At 32.6% G+C, this 24,233-nt stretch overlaps 1 protein-coding gene across 4 annotated transcripts; it reads right to left on the bottom strand.

Moving 5' to 3' along the window:
- Positions 1 to 236: 236 nt before the first annotated feature.
- On the bottom strand, positions 237 to 20,501 carry LOC148276288 (protein THEM6-like). Of its 4 annotated transcripts, none has more exons than XM_088234481.1 (6): positions 20,374 to 20,501; positions 19,646 to 19,832; positions 14,384 to 14,598; positions 7,770 to 7,961; positions 6,551 to 6,681; positions 237 to 955 (listed from the first exon to the last, which is right to left on the bottom strand). In XM_088234481.1, the coding sequence occupies exons 1-6, from the start codon at positions 20,437 to 20,439 to the stop codon at positions 880 to 882; spliced, it is 867 nt and encodes a 288-aa protein (XP_088090607.1). In that variant the 5' UTR covers positions 20,440 to 20,501; the 3' UTR covers positions 237 to 879. The 4 variants fall into 4 exon arrangements, with proteins under 4 accessions (XP_088090607.1, XP_088090609.1, XP_088090610.1 ...); XM_088234483.1 differs by having other exon boundaries at positions 20,219 to 20,500; XM_088234484.1 differs by having other exon boundaries at positions 20,326 to 20,500.
- Positions 20,502 to 24,233: the final 3,732 nt, after the last annotated feature.

The following is a 24,233-nucleotide window of genomic DNA, read 5'->3' as shown; positions in this document are numbered from 1 at the left end:
GAAATAATTTCTGCTCTATTTAGGATATTTTAAATATTTTGAAAGAAACTTCTACATTTTATTATGTAGAAGTTTTTTGTCATTTTGCAGTAATCTGAGGAGTGCATCAGATAAAGATGAAAATTTCACATAAACCTGCATAGGTTCTCAAATTTAGTTTTTTCAGACTTTTGTGACTAATGAACTGGACGAACGATAATGCGTTTTTTTGTAAATGTCATTTTTGTAAAAAATCGTTGATTTTTATGACAGCAACTTATAAAAATAAAACAAAAAACAAAACAACAGTTATTTTGAAATTACAACAAAACATGGTTTTGCGTTACAAAACAATGTCTAAAACTAAAAAAAAAACCTTATTTGAGTTACGGTTCGTCGGGAAAAGGGATTACAATAAAGTAAATAAAAAGCTCCGAAGAAAACTTTTTAAAAATTCATTATTCATGTTCCCGCAGAATTCTCATTTTAGTTGTGTTTAATTTCTACGAAACATTTTCATTGTTACTTAACTAGTATTCTTTTCTTGATATCTTTTTCAAGAAGGATAAGCGCATAATCAGGTTTATTCATTTTAATAAATATTCATAACATTTTTAATACGTTAAGATATTAGTTATATTTAAAAAAGTAAATATTAGATTTATTTTTTAGAAAATGTACCTACCTGGGGTACATAAATATGTAGGTAATTTATTGTACTAAGTACATACCGTCATAACTTACCCGATTAATGTACATATGTTTAAGTTTAAAGTAATAAGGTTTTTTTTTTTTATTAATGTGTTATTTTCTCATAACACAACCATTTTAAATTACAATGCACATTAAAACACTCGATTAATATTTTTGTCCTTTCTCTTATCAAAAAAATAAATACTTTTAGTATTTTTCCTTTGGAGTATCAGGTAATCCTATCTGACTGCATTTGTCCTTGCAACTTCCCACGGAAATGGTTCTGCCATAATGAAAAAAGAATTAGTTAAAGTCTAGAAATCAAAGTATTTAGAGGAATATAAACATGATATAAAATACTTATTATTTTCTATAAGTCCTATTTATTATGGACGCCAGTGGACTTTTTATGAAAAAAAAAATGTTTTACTGACATTTATTTTAAACATAAAAAAGAATCTTGCAATTTACAAATGAAAATTATCGTTAAAAAATTATAGTTGATTAACACAGTAGTGAGAAAATTGTAAAGCTTTCGGTATTTCATTTTTAATATTCATATAAAGCAAATTAGTTTTACACGTAGGACATTCTTACTGAAAGCGACAGAATCAAATACATATTCATATTAATTATCAATGAACTGATTGAAAATTGAAAAATATTTTAGTAACTGAAAAAATACTTACGTTTTACTGATATATTTCGAAAAAAAAAAATAAGCTGAAATCATTTACTACCTAACTTTTTAAAAGCGTGAAAATGCGAAGCATTAAAAAAAACATTATGAAGGCTAATGTTTCACATTTAGTGCAAAAATGGTGTTGGGTTAGTAAACGATAAGGTATTATGAAATGCGTATTTGTTTTTAACAAATTGGAATAAATTCTGATTTTATAATTGATTGTATTTTATATAAGATAAATGTAAATATATATTTTTATTTCTTATAAATTAGAGGTTTTGTAATACTTTAAATGTATTTCGGTACATATTGTTTGATGTACCAATTTACTTGTGCATATTATATTAATAATTGTTCATTAAAGGCATCAATCAACAATAAGTATAAAAAGTATCAATAACAAATACAAAACTACTTCATCTAATTGAGAGAACATTTTACAGTATGATTAATTTACTTATTGCAAATTTACTTTTATTACGCAATCAATTTGAAAGACCATGATACGAATAAAAACTATATGATAAAAATATTACTATGCAAAATTCGTATCCGTAATTCGGATGAATATTAAGGACTATTACTAAACTGGGCATATTGTATGTTATTACAAAAGTTAAAGTACAACATTAATTCCGTCGAACGATGGCTAAATATAATATTTAGTCACGGTCGTAGAACAATGACGGATGTGCGAAAATTGCGAAATTGACTCTCTTTTATATTTGATCTAGAAAAAAAAAAAAACTCAACCCAAGAATCGAAGGATATAATTTTGTACTTATCAAGTTGCGACAGAAAGTGTTAAAATAAAAATTTAAAGTTGAAGAATATAACATGCGTCGTTGTTCTACAACCATGACGATATGTCGGCTTTTAGGCATACTCAGTTATTTATTATATTATACGAGTATCACTGAATTCTTCAGCAATTTGTAAGCACTTTGTGTAAACACGTTGTGGTGAAAAAAAACCTCAATAAATTAAAAATGTTTAATGCATCTACTTAAATCAGAATTAGGCTTGTAAACTAAAATTTCAATTTATAAAAGCCCATCAAACTTAAAAATTGGTTTGTACTAAAAACGACATCATGTTTTGCCATCTTTCAACAGATTTATAATAATAAAAATTGTTATGTTATTTGCAAGTAAAGTATTCGAATTTGGAAACATTTTCTAATCCGACGAATTTATGTTTCGAAAGTCAATTGACATTATCCAATTGCGAGGTATAAAAGAATCCTGTATTAATTTTACCGAATCTGCCTAAGTGTGATGATACGCACTTAATTAAATAACAAAAAATAATAAATTGTCTTAGTGCCGTTTGTTAATAATTACAGCATGTTAAAACAAATGAAAATTATATTACAGCCAAACCTGAAAATAAGAGGGCCCAGGGGACCGGGACATTTTTCCTCTTTTAATGAGGTCTCTCTTAGATCCGTGATTACATTTACAGAGGTCTACAAACATTACCAGGTTTCCTATTCGGAATAGAAGGAATAGTAACATAATTGGAATAGGCTATTCCTATTATGTATGTACTACTATGTATATATGTAAAGTCGTTTCTCTTATGTCCAGAATCAACTGTAAATTATATAAGGAATGATCATTTCTTATATAATTTACAGTTTAATTTAATTCAGTTTTGTTTTCGAAAGACCGATTTCTCAGCTGAGACAAAGTTCATATCACTTTACCCCGATCCGCAACGATGGTACTTAGGGCACTACATTGCAACACCAAATGCAGCATGACTCAATCATCTGTTGCATGAAACGTTAGAAAAGCAAAAGTGAAGTAAAAGAGGTGAAACAGGTGGAAAAGTTGAGGAAATGTGGATGCTTAAACATAGGCAGAATGGTGAATGTTACACAGTGTGTGAATAGGCCTCAAACAAGCTAATGACATGTCATAAGCCCTGTAAATGCCGAGACATCCATATTTCCTTCTAAATCTTTTACCTCTCCTTTGCAATTAATTTGAATAATGGATTGATTTGAAGTAAAGCAATTTTAAGATGTTATTTTTTTGGAAAGTGCGAAAACTTTAGAAAGGTCATGGCTAAATATTTTTTTTTCTAATAAGTCGGAGCAAATCCATGGACATAAGACTTCTTTCATGTTATAATGTGTCGTCAATCTTTTTATTTATTGTTTATATATTTTTTTACGTTTAATAACAAAGTGTGATTTTTCACTTATAAATTTAATGCGAGTTATCACTCAAACTATTTGGTTTTGATAGATAGATTTCATCAAAGACGGAAAATATTTTGTAAAAAGAAAACGGAATGCGGATTTTGAAGAGTTTATAAGGCGGGGTAAATATTTACAATTTTTCTTATGTTTTAATGTATGTATTTCTTCGATTTTTTACAAATTATTTTTGTCGTGTAAAAGAACGCAGTTATGTTTTTTTCTGGATTGACTAAATCTAAGAAATACTTTCAGATTATCGTGTAAAAAGACGGAACAATCGGCGCACATGAATGAGAATATGTATTATTGTAAAGAAAGCGAGGTCTGTATGCAAAGATATAGTGATGTGAAGTTCTATCCTCTCTGCCTACCTCTACGGTGAAACGGCTTAATACTTTTTTGTTTGACAATTGAGCGCTTTCGCCTAATGAGGCATCTTCAAGGAAGTTCGATTGATACCTCGCATCAAAATACTTTGCTACAGAATTTTATGTAAAAAAATACGATTATGTACAAAAACATCAATAATAATGCGATGCCAGTAAATTAAGTGATAACATGACTGAGTTAACAAAGCATATTGTGTTAATTATCACTGACGTATGATTAATAGACACGTTATTCCTATACTAGCTCCATCTTAGATATAGCCTGATGTTGCTTAATCCTTAAAAAATCCAAAATCACGATATACGAGGTATGATAAAAAATTCGTTAAATATTTTAATCTCGAATTTAAATGAAGGTCAGTGCTATGGGAAATTGCATCTAAATTTGTTTTCTTACACGCGGTAAAAATTAAAACATTTTATAAAAATTCTTTAAAATGTATGAAAAATTAATAAAAACGGTTTTAATATGAAATTGAAAAAACTAACTACTTTGAACTACGATACAAGTTTTTGTGAACAAACCAATCATGGAGTTGTAATCGATTCCCGGTTTTCAAGTAGCCATTTTTTTCAGCCTTTAGTGTATTTTGACGCTAGAGGATTCAACTTTGGCGGCCTCCGTGGTGTAGTGGTCAAGACGCTTGACTCACGCACGGAAGGTTCTGGGTTCGATTCCAGATGAGAACACAAAAATTAAAAATGTGATTTTTCTCAAGCCTGGGTGCTCTGTGATGTAATTCACCACTGTAATTAGGCCTCCTGGCCTATTGTGGTGCAAAAAAATAATGTAATAATAATAATGTAATGTAACTTTTAAATGTCAGCAAAACCCATGAAGTCATGGGAGGAATAATTCCAAAATTCGAAAACTTTAAAAAATCATTGAGATCACGATACGAAACACATTTTTTTAAGCTTAGTTTGATAGTCTTTTAACAAAGACATATTTTTTTAAAACCACTGAACTACCTCTTAGTGACAGTCTGTTTTTTTTTCTAGATTGGTACACATATTTTAAATTAATCTGTCAATTTTCGGCCATTTTGGCCGCGTAGTTGGTTTTTGACAAACAAACTATAAGACGCGTCTTGGTGAGGTAAGAGAATTTTCAAGATTTTTCCAGAGCAAAAATGGTGGACACCTGCTCACGCCTCGTGGCCTAGTTCCCGGCATTTTGATAAAACCAGACCGCATTGATGCACCAGCCGCCGAACTCACCGGACTTGCCCCCCTGCGGCTTTTACCTGTTTCAAAAGATGAAAAGGACTATGAAAGGACGACATTTCGTGACCATAGAGGAGATAAACACCAAATCGCTGGCGTAGCTGAAGGCCATAACAAAAATTGTGATCTAGAAATGTTTTGTGGATTAGCAAAAACGCTGCCGAAGCGATGGTGATTACTTTTAAAGGGAAATTATTTTATCAGATAAAACGCATTTAGGTAAAAGTCCGAGTTGGACAGAAATATATTACATAAGAATAATTAAATATGATATTAGAATAAACTCGTCACATGTTCAACATTTCAATGACAAAAAATAATAGTAAAAATATACATAAATGTATCTTAAATTAAGTAGCCACAAAAACGTTAAGTGCTTAAAAAGACAAGTCTTTAAATCGTATATATTACCAGTGACGAGATACGGACTAGAAACCATGTCTATGATTCACAAAAGTAGCCAGAAAGTAAAATGCACGCAACGATCCATGGAAAGACAGATTCTCGGTGTATGTCTAAGAGACAGAAAAAGAAATGAAGAAATAAGGCACCGAATCGGAGTCGTAGATATAAGGAATTGTGCAGCAAAATAAAAATAACAGCGGGCAGGACACTTGGTGAAATAAAATGATGGCAGGTGGCACCCATAATAAAGTGGAGACCATGGGCAAACAAAATAAGTGTTGGAAGGCCACAAGAAAGATAAGCCAACGACATTGCCTCAATAGCCGGTAAAGCGTGGATGATAAAAGCGAGTGAAATGAAGGAATGGAGACGTTAGGAATGGAGACGTTGGAGACGTTAGGCCTTTGTCTAGCAGTGAAGAGAACAGGGCTGAAGAAGAAGAATGATTGAAATTCAAAATAAAATATATACCCACGTACATGTCATGCTTTTGTGTTTTTTTGTATTTATATCAATTACATAATAGTGTATTTCTAACCTTTTGTAAAAAGCAAAGACAAGAATATGATAAATAAGAAAAAAATAAAAAGTGACTACACATACACTTTTTTATTATTATTATTAGTATTAATGTACTTTCGATAATAATTAGACTGTAAATAAATAAAAGGACAACAAATTAATAGAAAAAACAAATTCTTGTGATAAATAAAAACATATTTAAATTAAGAATAAATAATAAAGATTTTTTAAATATACACTAATTCCGTGTATTTTTTTTATCAAACTGTGTACATGCAACTATTTATGTGAGAAAGAGATGCAAGAAAGACAACTATCTAGGAATTGAAGTGCCATCCATTACGCGCTTGTAACGTGTCTATTAAATTATACGTCATTGTTAGTAATGCTGGAATGGTTCGGTTAGTATTAATATGATTTGTAATATTATGTAATCTTTACACGTGTCCATTTGGCCTTTCAGTATTTTCTCCATCCTTGACGCATACACACTTGTCGGGTTCACAGTTGCACAGAAGGGTCTTTCTCAGTTTGGCTGACGATATTTCATTGGCTTGGACCCAAGCTGCAATCTAGAAAGTCAAATGAAAACAAATCATAAAATAGTATTCATATTTGAAGCACTGCCTTTAATTATAATAATAACTCATTTTCTATTTATTTATTTCTTTTTTTTCCTGGATTCTCTTACGGTTTTTTTAATCTCATTTCATAATTCTATATTCCTCATCATGTAATGCGTATATTACGAGTATTTTCATTAAAAAGTTTACAAGTGCAAGCTACTACTTAAAAAAATAGCTGAAATTTGTGTTAATATATTTTTAAAATTACAGTTTTTTAGTACAACATTTTTTTTCTTTTCTTTCTAAGAACTTTCACGTCAAATTCCTCCAGTATGCAGATGTTTGTTTTTCTGGCTGTTCATGAGATTCTCAGCATGCGACGCTAACACCACATCTCGAAGAAAGAAGAAAGTCTTAGAATTATATTACGAGTTAAAAAAATGAGATTAAACTCTATTAATAATTAGAAAGTCCAAACCAAATATATTAACTAAATGTTATGAAATATTTGTACATAATCACTTACCGACTTTTCTATGTCTACCGGTTTCTAGTTTCTAGTCTATCAGTGCATGTGCTTATTAAAATGCATGTCGTGTTGGTTTCATATTTTTGTGCAACAACTATGGTGAAGGTGTATAGTGGGTTTTGCATGTTGGTTTAATTGGTGTCCTGACGTTGAGAAGGGTACGTCTCGAAACCGGTAGACATAGAAAAGTCGGTAAGTAGTTATTTACAAATATTTCATAACATTTAGTAAAATGTTTGAACACAAAGTAAATGCTTTAAATTTTCATAAAAAATATATATTAACGTTATTTTCACAATCATTACCATAATATCTGTGGAGTTTGGGGATAATCTTACATAATATGATTGGACAAAACTAATTATAAAAACTTGCGACAAAGGGATCTCTTAACTTAACCGACGACAGATCATTTGCTCTGTAAATGCCTAAACATACATTATACTCCATATTTTAATTAGTACATACATTTAACAATATAACGCAATGATTATAAAAGCAGAACAGGACAGAAAGGACAGCACAACAATATTTATTTCAGGTCGTATCCAATTGGTAATATTACCTCTGGTGGGATGTCAGTGGGTACGGTGGCCTTGCAAGTCCCTCCACAGTGTACCTGGTGAAGAAGGGTGGCCACAGTGGAAGCACCACATCCTATGACGCGCTGCCTGCACGTGGCCACGGCGTTCACAAACCCGTCCGGAGACACGAATTCATGGTCCATGAAGATTGTCTTATCATCCCAGTACACCACCTGTAATCACAACAAATAAATACACGTGTCAAATGTTTGCAGATAGGGACTGGATTCCACCCCCTAGGGAGTTATCAAGATTCTATGAATAATATTTTTGATTTATCGAAGTGTCTGTTGACTATGACTGGATTTTACCCACTAGAAAGTTAATACGAATAGAATCTTGATAACTCTCTAGGGGTTGAAATTTAGTCCTCGTGCATAAACATTCGGACAAACACAAAATATTTCTACTCATTTCACATACACTTATTTTGACGACACCATATCTTATTTTCCTATTTTCTCATTGAAAAAGAACTTAAAAATCAACTATTAAAAATATCGTAGTATTATCAAAACAACAAAAAAAACATAAAATATTTAAAGCTGACATAGACTAACCAAAAAAATAATTTAGAATGTTAATTTAAGAATTTTTCGTATTTATAGAAAAAACAGTTAAATTTCTCATTTATTTAAACGCATAATTTGATGTTTTTACATATTTTTATTTATTTCAAATATGAAGTACACATAAAAAAATATAAAAAAAACAGGTTATTATTTTTGATTTTGTATTTTTATAATTGTGTTGATTATTAGTACACAAATTTTGTATCGCAATGATAGCATAATTTAAGTATTATGTAACGAAAAATGTGAGATGTTAGTTATCCGTATTAATTAAATAAATTTAATTAGAATTTATAAAATGAATAATATAAACTGAAATATATTTTTTTTAAATTCAATTATCTTGGTACGCTTGAAAATCTGCGCCTATTTTTACGCAATCTGTTTAGCACATAGTAAAACAACTTGTGGGGATAACATGAGATAAAGGCCGTTTACAAGTGGACAATGATATATTGTTTTTTCCCAGGACTCGATCATTGTCCACGTGTAACCGCAATTTAAAGGACAAAAAATTATTCCGAGACATTGCCACCGAGATAGACGGGCGAGCATCTCCGAGGAATGGTGTTTACCCCCACATTGCAATGTCACGAGTTAAAGTCGGTGAGTTTTACTAACATTTAAAAGAACCCCGTACCTGTCAAAACACACTAAACGTTGAAAAACATGGCTACCCGGAAACCAAAAATCTCTACAACACATAAAAACGCTATAATTGAATAGTTATTGTTCACATAAACTTGTGACATTTCAAAGTAGTTCATTTTTAAATTTATTTCAACAGAGAGGGAAAATTTTTGAGAAGGGAATATATATTATCATATTCCCTTCTCAAAAATTTTCCCTCTCTGTTGAAATAAATTTAAATATGAACAACTCCCTAGGGAGGAAATCCAGCCAGTCTGCAAGCATTTGGACATAATCAAACATTGTTAGTTCATTTTTATTAATATTTTCAGATGTTTTGAAGAAACTTTTCCGTACAATTAAATGCTCTAATTTTTACTGTGTGTAATAAATATTTTTTTTCATCCATTTTACCGTAGCACTGAACTTCATTATTGTCTAAAAAATAAAATCGTAATTTAGGCACAAAAAAATCATATAAATATACACACAAGTTCTGTGTGTATATTTATAGGATTAAAAAAAAAACTACTGACGATGATTTCTAAACTTCATAAAAATATACGTATTTTTGTACAGAAAATTCGATTTTAGTTTACATAAAAATATTCAACGTGACTATGTTAACTTCCCATTTTAATTCAGCCTGTGATTAAAATATGTACTAATCACGGACGCTATAATTATATCCAAACATATACATTATATTATAATTAATTTTACATATTTGTCTAATTCTATATACTCTCTTCTGGTTTAAAAGAATTCTGAATATTCCATTTTTAGGTGCCCCTGGGCCATCACAAAACCTCATTTGTAGCTAACAATTAAGTGTTTAGATTTTACACATTTTTGAAACTTACTCAGCCTTAATTTGAAAAAAGAAAACAAAAATAATAATTATTTCAAATTGTTGAAATCAGAGTTTCGATTTCATAATATAGGCTTTAATTAAAGACTTGCAAAGATTTCCCTGTCTAAATACTACGACCTTGCCCACTAAGGGCAAAAAATCAATAAGCACTCACGTTACTATTACAAATCGAAAGAAGGCAACTTTAAAAAAAATAAAACGAGTGTTCCCTCAGAGAGAACATCGTCGCCATTCAGGCAAAAGTCACTAACCCAAAAAACATCATTTTGGAGGACCGTTTTTTTGAAATTCGACATTCGCTTGAAACATTATTTTTCAGGAGAAGGTTTTTTGTTATTCGCGTCAAATCGCGTGAAAAATCATTGCTTTAAAAAATTACACCTTACAACTCTAAGGCCATACGAATAGTCCAGAAACCGCATACGCGCATCAAACAGAAGGCGACTAAACTACTCTTAAAGGAGTAGTTTTACCTTTAGACACATTAGTTTCTTTGTAGACGTCGCTCAGTACGCAACTCCTGATTTTAATTCAACTATGCGTGTTGTGTCGTTTTAAAGTATAGGAGTACTGCTGGAATCTTACAGAAACAGTATGGGATAACATTTCATATGTTAGTAGCAAATGCATGTGTAAGTAGCAAATGCATTACTTAAATTTAATTATTTTTCCATCTGTCAGATTGTCAAAGAAATCAAAATGGACATTTTGTTAGTGTTGTCAGGGTAGTAAATTTTTTTACCCTACTTTTCTCATCTAATCAGAGAACTAATGAAAATTGGACGTCGGATTAAACAACGCCGTGGTGGACATTTGACAGACATTATCTTTAAAACATCAAATATTATTTAACATGATGTAAAAACATCCGTTTTCTGTAAAATAAAATTAGTTTTATTTTTAAGCTCTAAGTTCATTAATTAAATAACTCTCATTAAATGACCCTTTACTCATCTACTCTGTTGTGCCAATCAATGGTTCCACGTGTACAATAAATTTTTTTGAGAAATTAACTTTTGCTTTTTAAAAATATAATTATCTTACATTTGTGTAATGATTATATTTTTTGCGATCTGGCAACATTACGCGGCGACTTAAATCATGCGCGCGGTGAAAGTGGGGTGAAGTGGGGGGTTTGTTGGACACAGTTCGATGTATTCAAATATGATTCTACGCTCCTTCTGGACTATTCTTGATTCTATGTCTAAGCCTGAGGGTAATCAAATTTATAATTTTTACATAGTTTATAATGTTTTTTTTAGATTTCATTAGTACTCAATATAAATTATTGAAATAAGCGATAAAATATCGTGTTTTGAAAAAGCGATAAGAATTTGATATTTTTTAAGCTAGGTTTTAGCGTGTTTATAGTATCTTTTTTTCATGTAATCGATGCGTCTCAATATTGGCTTAATTTTTTTTTAAACAAATCGTAATGTGGGGTGAATATCGAGTTTAAAAAAAAAGGATCCTCAATTTGAAGGTTTGGAGACCTAGGTAAAATCAGAGTTTTGTGTTTTGGAGGTTTTATGTGCACAGAATAATTCAATCATGTCTTTTTAATAAATTCTAATGGCAACTTTTTCCTTCTGATCCATTAAAAAATATCTGGATGGATGGGGCAAGGGGGCTAAAATATGCTTGATCATCATCGGGACAATGCAAGCTATAAGAGTTAGAGAAAGGAAGAAAAAATAATAAATAATTCATTTCATCATCATAATCATTCCTCTCCGACTTACCCATCTGAACCATTATTTCAATTATTAAAAGTACTTGATATCCGTCAAATCTATATCAAGAATGTATTGACAATTTTCTGGTCAGGCGATCACGGAAGGAGGTCCCAACAGAATGCCCGTACGAGGTTTTCGCGTAACCTAAACTACTTAATACCGAGAACACGTACGATGTTTGCTCAGAGACACTTTTCACATATGGCTCCAAGAGTGTTCAACGTCTCGGATGAACATATTAAGTTCTCCAAAACAACGTCTATCTTTAAGATGAAGATCCATAATTGGATTCTATCGAGGGGTAGAGAGCACTGTATAAGATTGCTTTGGGAATAAGTATATAATATCGATGCTGCCTTCATTATTATCCATATACGTATAAATATATATATATAATATATATATATATATATATATATATATGTAAATCATCTTTGAATAAACTTAATAGTGATGCATAATTATTTGTTAATATATATTTTAACTTGATTTTTATGTTTATTAAATTACACATTCTACCGTAAATGTAGATGTGTTACAATTATTACTTCATTGAATTATTTTGTGTTTATTTTTACTTAAATTTTACACAATTAATTATCGAATTGAATTATAATATTACTGTTAATTATTAATAACATATTGCCATGTATAATTATATAAATTTTCTGCATTCCATTTTTCATGTATAATGTTGTATAAATTTTTTTTATTTATATTTTTCCATTAATATTTTGTATATTATTTTGATTATTTTGTAAATTGTTTAATATATTAATAAATGTTTTCGATTTATATATAGAAGAGTACCGACTTAACACAGAATTTTCTAAAAAATATATAATTGTGCTCTGTGATAAAGTTGTGTATTTTGTGCATTAAATAAAATAATATAAAATAAATATCCGCTCCCTAGTTGGAGCATATGGTATCCACAAAGAGCCTCCATGCATCTCCATCTGCTGCCAACTACTTTGCGTCTTCTCAAGTCATGTTCTCGTCCCGAAGTTCTGACATAAACTGCCGACGAACAGACAGCAGAGGACGTTCAGGACGTCGAAAATCTGATGCCTTGTAAAATAAGCAAGCGTGGTTAAGGCTCTCAGGAGGCATTCGAAGTATATGGCCTAGCCAACCGTATCGCCTCGGCTTGATGATAGTTATCAACGGAGTTTGCTGCGTCCGTTTTCTTATCACTTCATTCCTCACAAAGTTAAACCACCGCACACCCAAGATTTTTCTGAGACACCTATTCTCAAAACTCAGAATTTTGCTGTTTGGGCCCTATTAAGGTACTACGATTCGCATCCGTAGGGGAGAATAGGTGTTATGCAGGCGTTATATAAGCGGCATTTGGTTTTCACTGAGTAAATATTCAATCTTTGACAGCTTTTATACTGTTGAATGTGGCGCATGCTTCTCCTAACCGCACTCCCAGTTCTTTTTGAAAGCTGCCATTTTCTGTAACATAAACTCCCAGGTACTTGAAACATTCGACCCTTCCGATGATTTGGTTTGACAGAGTCAGGAATTTCAAGCATCAAGGCACGAAGTTTTACACAGTTCATGGGTTTTTGCAATATTGATTTTTAAACCCATGCATGCAGAGTACCTATTGAGCTTATCTACAGTAACCTGAAGACCCCCGACTGAATCGTCAATTATAACCGCATCATCGGCATACTCCAGGTCGCAGAGTTTTCGGGAGGGGGAGGTGGATATTCCTCGATCTAGTGGGATTGACTTTCTTGGAATGAAGTCCATAAGGATTAAAAAAAGGAACGGTGCAAAGACGCAACCTTGGCGAACTCCAGTGGTGACCTCAAACCAATCTGTGACGACATCGTTAAATTATAATATTTTTTGACAAGTTTTTTTGTTTATAAACATAATAATATAAAGTCAAATAGTAAAAAACAAATTATTCGGATTTTTCAACATTTTTCTTTGTTATTTTGGTGACGTTTGCCTCTTAAAGAACATAATTTTACCCTTCGAATGGCATTTATGACTCAAAACTGTCATTTTTAGGGTTAGTGACTTTTTCCTGAATAGCGGAGATATTATAAGCAGTTTTTTAACAATATTATTGTATAACGCTGATTGCCACGAATAATAAGCCGTTTAACATTACAAATACATTTAAAAAATACTCCAAATGACCTCCAATAGAATTATATCACGCATAGAGTACAGTATTTAATGATGTTTTATCAAAATTTTTTTCAAAAGGTTGTTTGTTAATGCCTTTTCAATAAAAAATCATCAGCGGCTTTCTCGGTGTAGTAGTTAAGACGTTTGACTAGCGCACGGAAGGTTCCAGGTCTGATCCCGGTGATAACACAAAGTAATATAATTAGATTTTACTCAAGCCTAGGTGTTCTGAGCTGTAATTCATCATTGTTAGGGTGCCAAAAAATAAAAGAATTAATCAATAAATTATCATTAAGGCGATTTTTTTTATTCAAGCCATGTAGCCACGTTTCTCGACATTAAGTGTGTGTTGGCGTTAAGAGGGTTTTTATAATTGTATGGGGTTCAAATTTTAAATGCCAGAACCCCTCACTGACCTTGTGACGTCGCGGGTGGTGTCATTTTGAAAGTTCGGCGAAGATCAAAAATTACAAAACTTTTACAAAAACAAAGCGATGATAATACGACACATAAACAACATTTTTTGGCTTAGTTTGATAGTCTATCAACAGATATTTAAAAATAAAAAAAACCTCTGAACTTCTTTATTAAATAAATGGAGTGAAAATTATGCAGATTTGTCGTCTTACCTGTGACGTAATTGTGAACGTACTCCCCGGCTTCAGGAACCTTCTATATCTCACAGTGGTGGCCCCCTGTACCACAGCACCCCCGGCCCCCCTAATGCTGGCCCATAGCTTCGTCCTCTCGTAGAAATCAGCTCTGGCGAAGTCTAGTTCCCGAAGGTATCGTGCGTTGTTCATGTGGTACAAGAGGGTGTCGATGTCGTTCAGAAAACACCAAGCTAAAATCAATTTGATCAATATATACACAATACATTTCACACTTTTCAAGAACTTTATTTGTTTATTTTTTTTCTTTTTTCCACTGGTGATTCTTGAGTTCGGTGATTTTGCCGTTTTACGAAATGGCAACTATATTTGATTTTTGTTTCTTGTTTCATATTCTAAATTAAATAGACGTACATTGTTATTATAACAGCACAGATAATAATATGTTTATGTGTGCATTATTTCAAGATTCCAAATAAATAAAACAATCAAAATATTCCTGTTCACATTAATTATTATTATTTTTTTAATTGCATTCTTATGATTTACCCGAATTATTCAATCTTCGGGGCCATTTTCAACGTGTAAATAACTCACTATTAGAAAAGGTGAATTAAATTGTGGTAGAGTGGAACTCGAACATTGGACATCTGATCCGTAAGTCCGCAACACTAGCCACGGGTCCGCAACCCGATTCAAAGTGAACTCATTCGAGGAATAACCGTTTATTATTTCGTAAATAAAAAAGACTCCATTAAAATATATTTATTGACGTAATTTTTGTTCCTTTTTGCATTAATTTAATATTTGTGTTTTCTATTCTTTCTTAAAATAATTCTCATACCCTTTTTTGTGGAACCGTAAATTTATTTTTATTATGTTTAATTTATAAAGCGCTGTTTTTGTAAACATTAGCTCAAGGGCGCCGTACAATAAGTCTCTCAACACTCCTTACAGGTACATGGCGCATGGACGGTTAGGATTCTAGTTTCTCGTTTCCAATTAATACACAATTTAATAAAATATGCAGCTTCGAAAATATGCAGGATCATGAGCGTCTCTGCCAAGATTTGAATTGTGCGCCCCCAAATACTTATTTTCTAGGAAGAGAAAGAGATAAGAAGGCTGTGGGTCTCCAAAGTGCGCCCCTCTAAGGGTCGCCTCCCGGTAGCCGCCCGCCTGGCCGGTCCCTAGCTACGACGCCGACGCTGCTGATAGGATCTATATTACAGCATGTCTACAGCAACAGAGCGATTCGACGGTATGAAATCTAGCCCCCATTTACATTATTTTAAAGAAATGTGTCCATCTTTGGCTTTTTAGTGTTTAATTTTTAAAAAATCGTTTACGATTTTACAAAAAAGAGCTGAATGACAACAAGTCTTGCAGCTATAGAGCAAATAGACGGTTAGAATTCCTGTGGAGACCTTATTTCTTAAATTTAAGTGTTTAAGAAATAAAAAAAATTAAAATAAAATAATTGTATTGGGTGTTATGTTACTATTTTATTTCCGCCGTGTTCAAGCAAATACATGTGTCTCAGGGCCAGACCGCGAAACTTTAGAGGAACATTATTCATGGTAAACTTTTTTAAAAATCCTTTTTTTTTTTCAAACACTCTTATTTTAATTAGGTGCGAAGGTTTTCACGGTCGCTGTTATCAATTTGGTTTTTTTTTGGGTGATATCGTGTCGTGTTGGATTTGTTCCGACGTTTCGGCTACCATTGCAGATAATGGATAAAAGAAGCAGCAAATTGACAACATTATTAAATCGCAAGCTACAAAGAAGAACAAGGAAGAATATATTACAAGAGGAACTGCATACCTACCATATGTACAGAGTGTTACTGACAGGATAGCCAAAGTGCTGAAAAAACATAATATTGGAACAACGTTTGGGACTGTGGAAAAAATAAAGAACCATTTATTGAACCCAAAAGATAAGAATCCCGTAAAAACGGAAGCTGTTTATAAACTAAGTTGCCAAGGATGTGATAAAGTACAAACATAAGACAAACAGGGCGCACAGCAAAGAAAAGGATTGACGAACACAAAAGAGCGTGTAAACTTGGGCATCCTGACAAATCTGCAATAGCGAAACACTTTATAGACACCGGACATTGTTTCGCCTTTGAACCGAAAATTTTGCATAAACCCAGTAATTACAGTGCACGAATAATAAAAGAGGCTATTGAAATACACAGACACCCAAATAACATAAACAAAGATGACGGGCTGAAATTAAACTCAACATAGTTCCCAGCAATACATACTACAAAAATGAATAGAAATGTGCCACGGTACAAATCACTAGTACTTAAACACCTACTTTTTTTCTACAAAACACTCAGTTTACCCTGAAGATGGCTCCTGCAATGGTAGCCGCAACGTCGGAACAAATCCAACAGACACGGTATCACCCAAAAAAGAAATAAACTCTTATTTTAACAATATTTTGAGTTTGTCCAAATTTTTGTAGACAAGGACTGAATTCAACTCCCTGGGGAGCTGTTTATATCAACATATTACAACAGAGATGAAGAACATTTAAGAGAAGGTAATTTATTTTAATGAAAAAAATTCAATCTGAAAATGGAGACAATCCTTAATGTCTCGGACACATTTATGTGCCTCATTAATATAACGGAAATTAAGCATCTGAGATGATTGTTACTACGGACGTTTATTGGGTCTACAAGAAGCCGAGTAACTTCCTACTCTAGATGAAAAATAAACAGGATAGCTATCATCAACATTCGTCGGGTTTCTAGAACAAGTTGTTAACTACAAATTTTCTAAAAATGAGATGTCTTCATAAATGGCACAGAATAATCTTTACTTAAAATGTGAACAAAAATATTTCGTATTGTATAAACCCAAAAAATAATTTTCATAATATTCAGCTTGCAGTTTTATTTAAATTTTTGATTTGGGATGCGCTAATAACTTTAAAAGTGCATTTTTTTACAACTAGTAAAGTGTAGTTAATGTAAGCTAAATTGTCGAAATTTATTTTGTCGGCCTCGTTGTGTAATAGTCAGCCCGTTTGCCTACCATGCAAGAGGCCTCGGGTTCGATTCCCGATGTGGTTGATGTAAAATATTTATTTTAAAAGACGTTATTAAACTAAATTATTTCGTAGTCCCTGAAGCATAAGACTAATCATCTTACCTTCATGTAACAAAAATGAACAAGATACACTGCAATTGGTGATCAATGCAGTGTCCTATGCGCCATTAGGTGTGGAAAGGGAATGATGATGAAGATGTAGTTACCAACTTGTGCTAGAAACTCGACGATATTATATTTACTTATTATATACACCCAGAAGGTTTTAACATGATAAGTACAAATTTTGTAATTTTTGGGAATTTTGTAATTTTTGTAATTTTCGGGACCACAACCCGATATTTAATCTTTGTATATGTATATTTATTAAGCATAATGTAATTCAAAATTTTTAAAAAAGCTGTTAATCAGATTCATATTTATTTAACCCGCATCATAGAATTAAGAATAGTCTTCTTAATTTTACGACCCGCATTTTTACTACGCTTAAATTGTTTTAAGCGTTTTATTACAAAAGTAAAAATCGACCAGCCTATCTACACGTATTTGGTCATCCTCGGTCTTCCTCATTTTCTGCATCCATCAACATTCAAATCGTAATCATTTTAGATGTTATTTCGCTATCCATTCGTTCTACACATCAAAACCAACGCAGAACTCCTTTCTTGATTTTTTCGATAATGCCTGTCTCAGCCCTACATATAATGCACGGATCTCGACATTTGAGCACCGGTCATGCATGGTTTTATTTCACATTCGCCTGAGAGATCGCATTTTGACAGCATTCAGCCTACTTTTATCTATGTTTTTTCCGATTCCTTACATCGCTTCCATACATAAAGGTAAAAAAAACTTAAACAAGTAGTTTTAACTGACATTATACTCAATATAAACAACAACAAAAAATTTTCAATATATTATAAGTTATTAAATTCAGACGCAATATGTTTTATTTATTTTTTCGTATTTTCCATTCTTCATTTGATTGAATTCTTTGAGCAACTTTGTATGCGTCGACTCCCTGTTCTGAAGTTCACGCGAGGGTTGGTGTATTGGTTAGTTTTCTTAAATATTATTTTTTAGTAGGCATGATATTATCGATTACTTTTATCACAAAATGATATTCTCTATAATTTACTTCGCATACAGATGTTTTCTCATATTAATTATACTTATTTTTTTGTTGCTGTAATTATGTTTTTGCCTCTTTTATTGCATTTTTTTGACACCAATAAAACACCACTGCAAATGTTCCTGTTATAAATAGCGATATTCTTAACTTGTAGAACGAACACGAGGACTCCATTGTGAACTGCTAATTTGGCTTTGATTGTAATTATCAGTCGTTTTTTCAACACGGTTATTTGTTAAACGTTCTATGTTAATTTAATTTAATTTTAATAAACAGCAACAACAAACCATCACACCGTTTCCCCGAAAGGGTAGGCAGAGAGAATAGAACGCTACATCCCTCTACCTTTGTATACAGATCTCGCTTCCTCTACATTCATACATCTTCTTCTGCACGCACGCCGATTATTCCGACTTTTAACATCTCTATCTTCAAGTATTTGTTGGATTTGGCCATGCCATGTCTTTCTCGGTCTTCTTCTTTATCTGCATCCATCAATATTCACATTTTAAATATTCTTGGCCGTTCTTTCGCTGTCCATTCACTTTGATTTCGTCGATAATGCTTATCTCAGCCTTACAGAATGTACGGATCTCAACATTTGTGTATCTATCGTATATAGTTTTACCACACATTCGCCTAAGACATCGCATTTCGACTGCATTCAGCCTACTTTCATCCCTGTTTTTCCAAGTCCATACATCAGGGTCGGGACCATGACTCCATTGTGATACTTGTTTTCTAATTTAGAAAAAAGACTAATTTTATGTTGATCAAAATGAGTTTTATTATGAACAAATACCAAAATGTTTTTTTAACCAGGATTTTTTAAGAGGCTGTGAATAATTTTACAAAGACGAAACAAAATTAATTTGTGGCACCTACTTTACTGAATAATAATTTGTCTTTATATAAACTTCATCAAAATCACTTTTACATTTTATTAGTGGTCAAAATTACGATTTTGTTATATGGTTTTCGGGTTTGAATAATTAAAAAATCATGCAACTCATCATTACACGGAAAATAAAAACAATTTGTGTTATCAATTTCTAAAATCAATATTCCTAGTACTCACATTTGATTTCGAGTTTTTCTAGGACGCATATTTTGGATTTGCAATATCTTGCTTTCATTATTGTATACATCATCCTGCAGAAGTAGGCGACATCAAATAGGGAATAAAGCAGAAGCAAGACGAAAAGTGTTGTGACAACCCACCAACTTAGGCAGCAACTTCCATCGGACGTCATTTTCTCCAACAACTTATTAACAACAAGAAAACAACTCAATTTTAACAATTAACACATTTTAGAAAACACTTCAAATCAAACCTAAATACACCGCTGAAAGACCAATTAACGCGAATTAAAAAATGACTGTCTGCCTACACAAAGCGGGAATCAAAACTGAAGAAATTTTCTGCTTGTTAGTACAAAAATCTGGGTCACAATACAGGAACCGATATTTTAAAATGCTGATTTGTATTTTAAAAAAAATTAATTGAAGGTTAAATAATATCCGTTTGATTCAATTGAAATTGGATGACAATCGATTAACACACGTAAAGTAAGCAAAGAAAAAACGAATTGTTTTCTTGGCACAGTAATTTAAACCTTAAACTATATTTGAATAAGTGTTCTTTATTCACCGATTTTGGATGACGGTAATCAGGAAAATTTTATATGAACTTAACCTAAAACAGCAGATTTTTTAGGAGTGGATCGCCTTTCAAGCATAAAATATATTCGTTCTCACGTTTCAGAGCGCATATACTTTGTTCTAATTATTTCTGTTGAAAATTACTTTTTGGACACTGCAAGCTCTGAAGTATAAATAAACATTGCGAAGAAAAGCCGATAAATCTGACATTTTACGTGGAAAACGGTTGGTTTATGGAGTAATGCTGCGTCAACCGGTGATCAATACAGCTGACAGGCGTTTTAGTGCTGCCATATAAGGGAGGAAAAAGCTTGTCAGAAAATTGCGCTTAGAAACAAATGAATTTGTATTCCTATTTCAAATTTTCGTAAGATACGTGGGTTTATTATGTATCCAAAATTCAGTAAGTAGGTACTCAATTAATTATTATCATTTTACTTTCCAATATCAACAGTGTTGTAGAAATCAATCATTATTAAAACACATGAGATGTGAAAATTGCCTATTGTTCGGCGCATGCTTACGTAAGGTTCAACCGAACCTCGGCCTTTGCGCTTTCTTATATGATAATAATTGCAATATCCACATCCAGTGGTGCATAGAGCACTGCATTGGAATACCAATTGCAGCGTATATGGATAAAACAAATTACATGGAAGGTAAGGTGATCAGTGTTACGCTTTAGGTGCCAGCCCAGGAACAATGAAATACTGTGTAGAACCACATTTAAAAAACATACTTCAAGTCCATCCTGTCAGGAATTGAACCTGGGGCCTCAGGCATGGTAAGCAAATGCCCCAACCACTACACGAGGGGAACTTATCTCCATTCGATTTCCTTTTTCAGGATTTTTTGCTGAGAGCAGTCATTGAGTCAAAAACACTAGTCCAGGGTTCTGGTTCTATTTTACATACAGACCTGTATTCTTTATCCGATTACGATTGCTCATAGGAAATCTTTATTTAAATTCACAAATCACTTATCGGTTTCGAAACCAAAGTAAAGTTCGGAACGTATTACATAATAATGCAGCGGTTTGCAAATCAATACAGTGATGATTTAGATCAGTGTTTTTCGACCTGTAGATCGCGACTCCCAGGGGGGTCGCAGAGCTTTGCTTTCGGGGTCGCGGTCGCAAGTAAGGTTAAAGTAAAAAGTAAGGGATTTAAGTCCTACACTACAGCAAAAATATAAAAATTTCAGTGAGAAAGCTGAAGTAATTTATTTTTCAACACATACGAGACCATGGTTAAAAGAATAAATAACATTGGAGTAAAATTTCACTTCACTTGTTTTTCATCACTTGTTGGCCTCATGGTGTAGGAAAATAACGAAAGGGAAGGTCGACATCCTCCGGGTTTGCCCATAAGTACTAGCAGGGTGCCGTGCCAGCTCCGGATTTACTTTACCAGAGTTGGGGTCAGGAACCATGTGTGATAACCGGATAATACGTATGCGTTCGGACTTTATAAGTTTGGGTTAAACATTGTGACAAGATGAAAATGTGAAAAGATACAACCTCTAAAACATATACCTATCTTATGGCACTTTTTTTTAATGGATTTCTGGAGATAGGAGTAGGCTTAAAAAAGTAATTCGAGCCAAAGCGAGCGATTAAACCAAATTGAGTAGCACATTATTTTGCCATATCATTTTTAAATTATTTCTTAAGTTGCGTATCATTTGGTATTTTATTTTGTTTCCGAGAAAAAAACAATAACTCTTTCATATCTACGATTTGAAAATAATCCATCACACTTTCCTGACTACTTTTGGTGTCCTCCTACGTTTTCAAATATACCACACTTTATAAACACACCACGAGTTTAATTTGTTTAAAAAAAACCCCTAATTAACCACTCTCTAGGGGGTAAAGAAGATTCAGAATACCACCCCTCTTCGGTCTTTTACCGTTCTTGGCAGGGCAATAGTTGTTAACAGCTGCAGTGTTGCCAGATACACGGATTCAAAGGATCAAAACTAATACCTAATTAATGTGCGGGGCTTTTTATATGGATTTTTCAAACGCCGTTTTTATAATACCAAGGAGCTTATATTCCTAATGATTATATTAAATTGTAATAATTGCATTACAAAGAGCGTTCCTAATGTCAAAATACAATCTTATTCGCGGCATTAACATTTAATGTAGCCTAAGCATAACCATAAAAATATTATTATGGACAATATATATTATTTTGTTTCTATTACGATAAAAAAACGGAACATTCAAATAGTATACATTTTTTTAATTTTATTAACCCTGTATTCTGTTCTGTATAAATCTGCGTTTACTTTAAGAGTCCGATTTTAAATTTGGGTTCTAACCATTGTATTTTATTTAGAGCAGCGTTTAAACAATAAACTCTATCTGATTTTTTTAGAAATTTTGATGGATTTTTTTAACGATTCAAATAAACTGATGCTATTTGAAATACCACAACTACATAAAAACATCATGGTAATGTTTACAGAACTCTATTATGGGCCTGCCACACGCTCGACGAGTGGCATGGGAAGTAGCGAGGAAAGGAGGCAAAGACGTAGTCTAGCAACATTACTCGTCATGCCGCACGTCATGCTTGTCGTGCCCACCGCTCCCTATTTTGTGAGTTTTTGAGCGCGAGTCAAAGGACCGGCAATATGAGCGCGAGTGGCTGGCCACATAATCGCGCGATCGCATTACGCATCGAGCGCTCACACAAGACGCACGCGTCATTTTTGAATGATGTATATTTCTTTGTTTGACTGATATAAATAACCATACTAAAAATGCATGGCGCGCACACTGTCACAGTTTCATCGTTCATTGTATAGAAAGACAAATGACAAGTGCGGAGCGTCGCGATCAATTGCGCGAGTAGAGCAGGGTGTGGACAGAGAGGGCAATTCGGGCGAGAGGGCGGCAGCTCATGGAGCAAAGTGATGAGCAGCGCAAGGAGCATAGTATGGCAGGGCTATTAGATTGCGTTTGTCTCGAACTGTGCTAAAAATGCTGATTTTGTTGATCCCAGAAATTTTAATGCAATAGATAGGATCTACCTTGGAGCAAAAGTGGCAACTGGAATACAAAGACAAACGAATTTTACACCAAACGATATTCAAGTCAAGCTAAATTTCACTCCTTCGGGAGTTATTAAAATCTAAATCTATTGCAATAGGTAGGGAAAAAAAATTCGAAAGGGGATATTGAAGTCTCGGCATATACAAGGTTTATGACCTGTCGTTGATTGGTTTAAGTGGCCACTTTACACACTGTGTAACATTTACCATTCCGCACATGTTAAAATACCTACATTTCCTCAGCTCTTCCCTCTATTGAATTTTGTGAATTTAAAGTGTTAAAACTTTGTTTATTGATGTGGATGAAATTCATTTTGCTAAATTATTGCATGTACTAGGTAACGCCTAAAAAAACTTTTTTTTTTTGCATCTTCTAATACCAATTGAGTATGTCCAAATGTTTGTAGACAGGCTGGGTTTTACTCCCTTGGGAGTAATTGATTTCTAAATATATTGCGACAGAGAGGGAAAACATTTTTAGAAGGGATATGAAAGTCTAAGCATTAAAAGGGTTTGATACGTGTTATTGGCTGCTTTAATGACAAGTTATAAGACCTGTAAATGCCTCGACTTCCATACCCTTTCTCTAAAATGCTGCAAATACTTTTTTTACGTAAAATATATATGGATTTCATATGTAATGAGAAAGTTCAGTGGTTTTTTTTTAATTTGAATTAATTGTTTAAAGACTATTAAACAATTTTAAAACAAAAATACTTTTTTTGTTTTTGTAGTTGCAAATTATTTGTACATTGCTTTTGTTGTGTGCAAGGTTTTATCGAATATATTCCGTTGACTTTAACATTTTTCACCGTAGATAACAATAATAAAAATAAAGCAGAATCAGAATAAACAAAATAACTCTAGAAATATTACATTAACAAATAATAAAAAATAAAAATCGTAAAAGTTGGACACAAAAAAACAAAAGGAGCTAGATA

This window comes from Micrasema longulum, unplaced genomic scaffold, assembly GCF_059751315.1.
Source record: "Micrasema longulum isolate JH-2025_06_02 unplaced genomic scaffold, ASM5975131v1 h1tg001246l, whole genome shotgun sequence".
Lineage (NCBI taxonomy): Eukaryota > Metazoa > Arthropoda > Insecta > Trichoptera > Brachycentridae > Micrasema > Micrasema longulum.
This window is presented reverse-complemented; position numbering and strand designations above follow the sequence as displayed.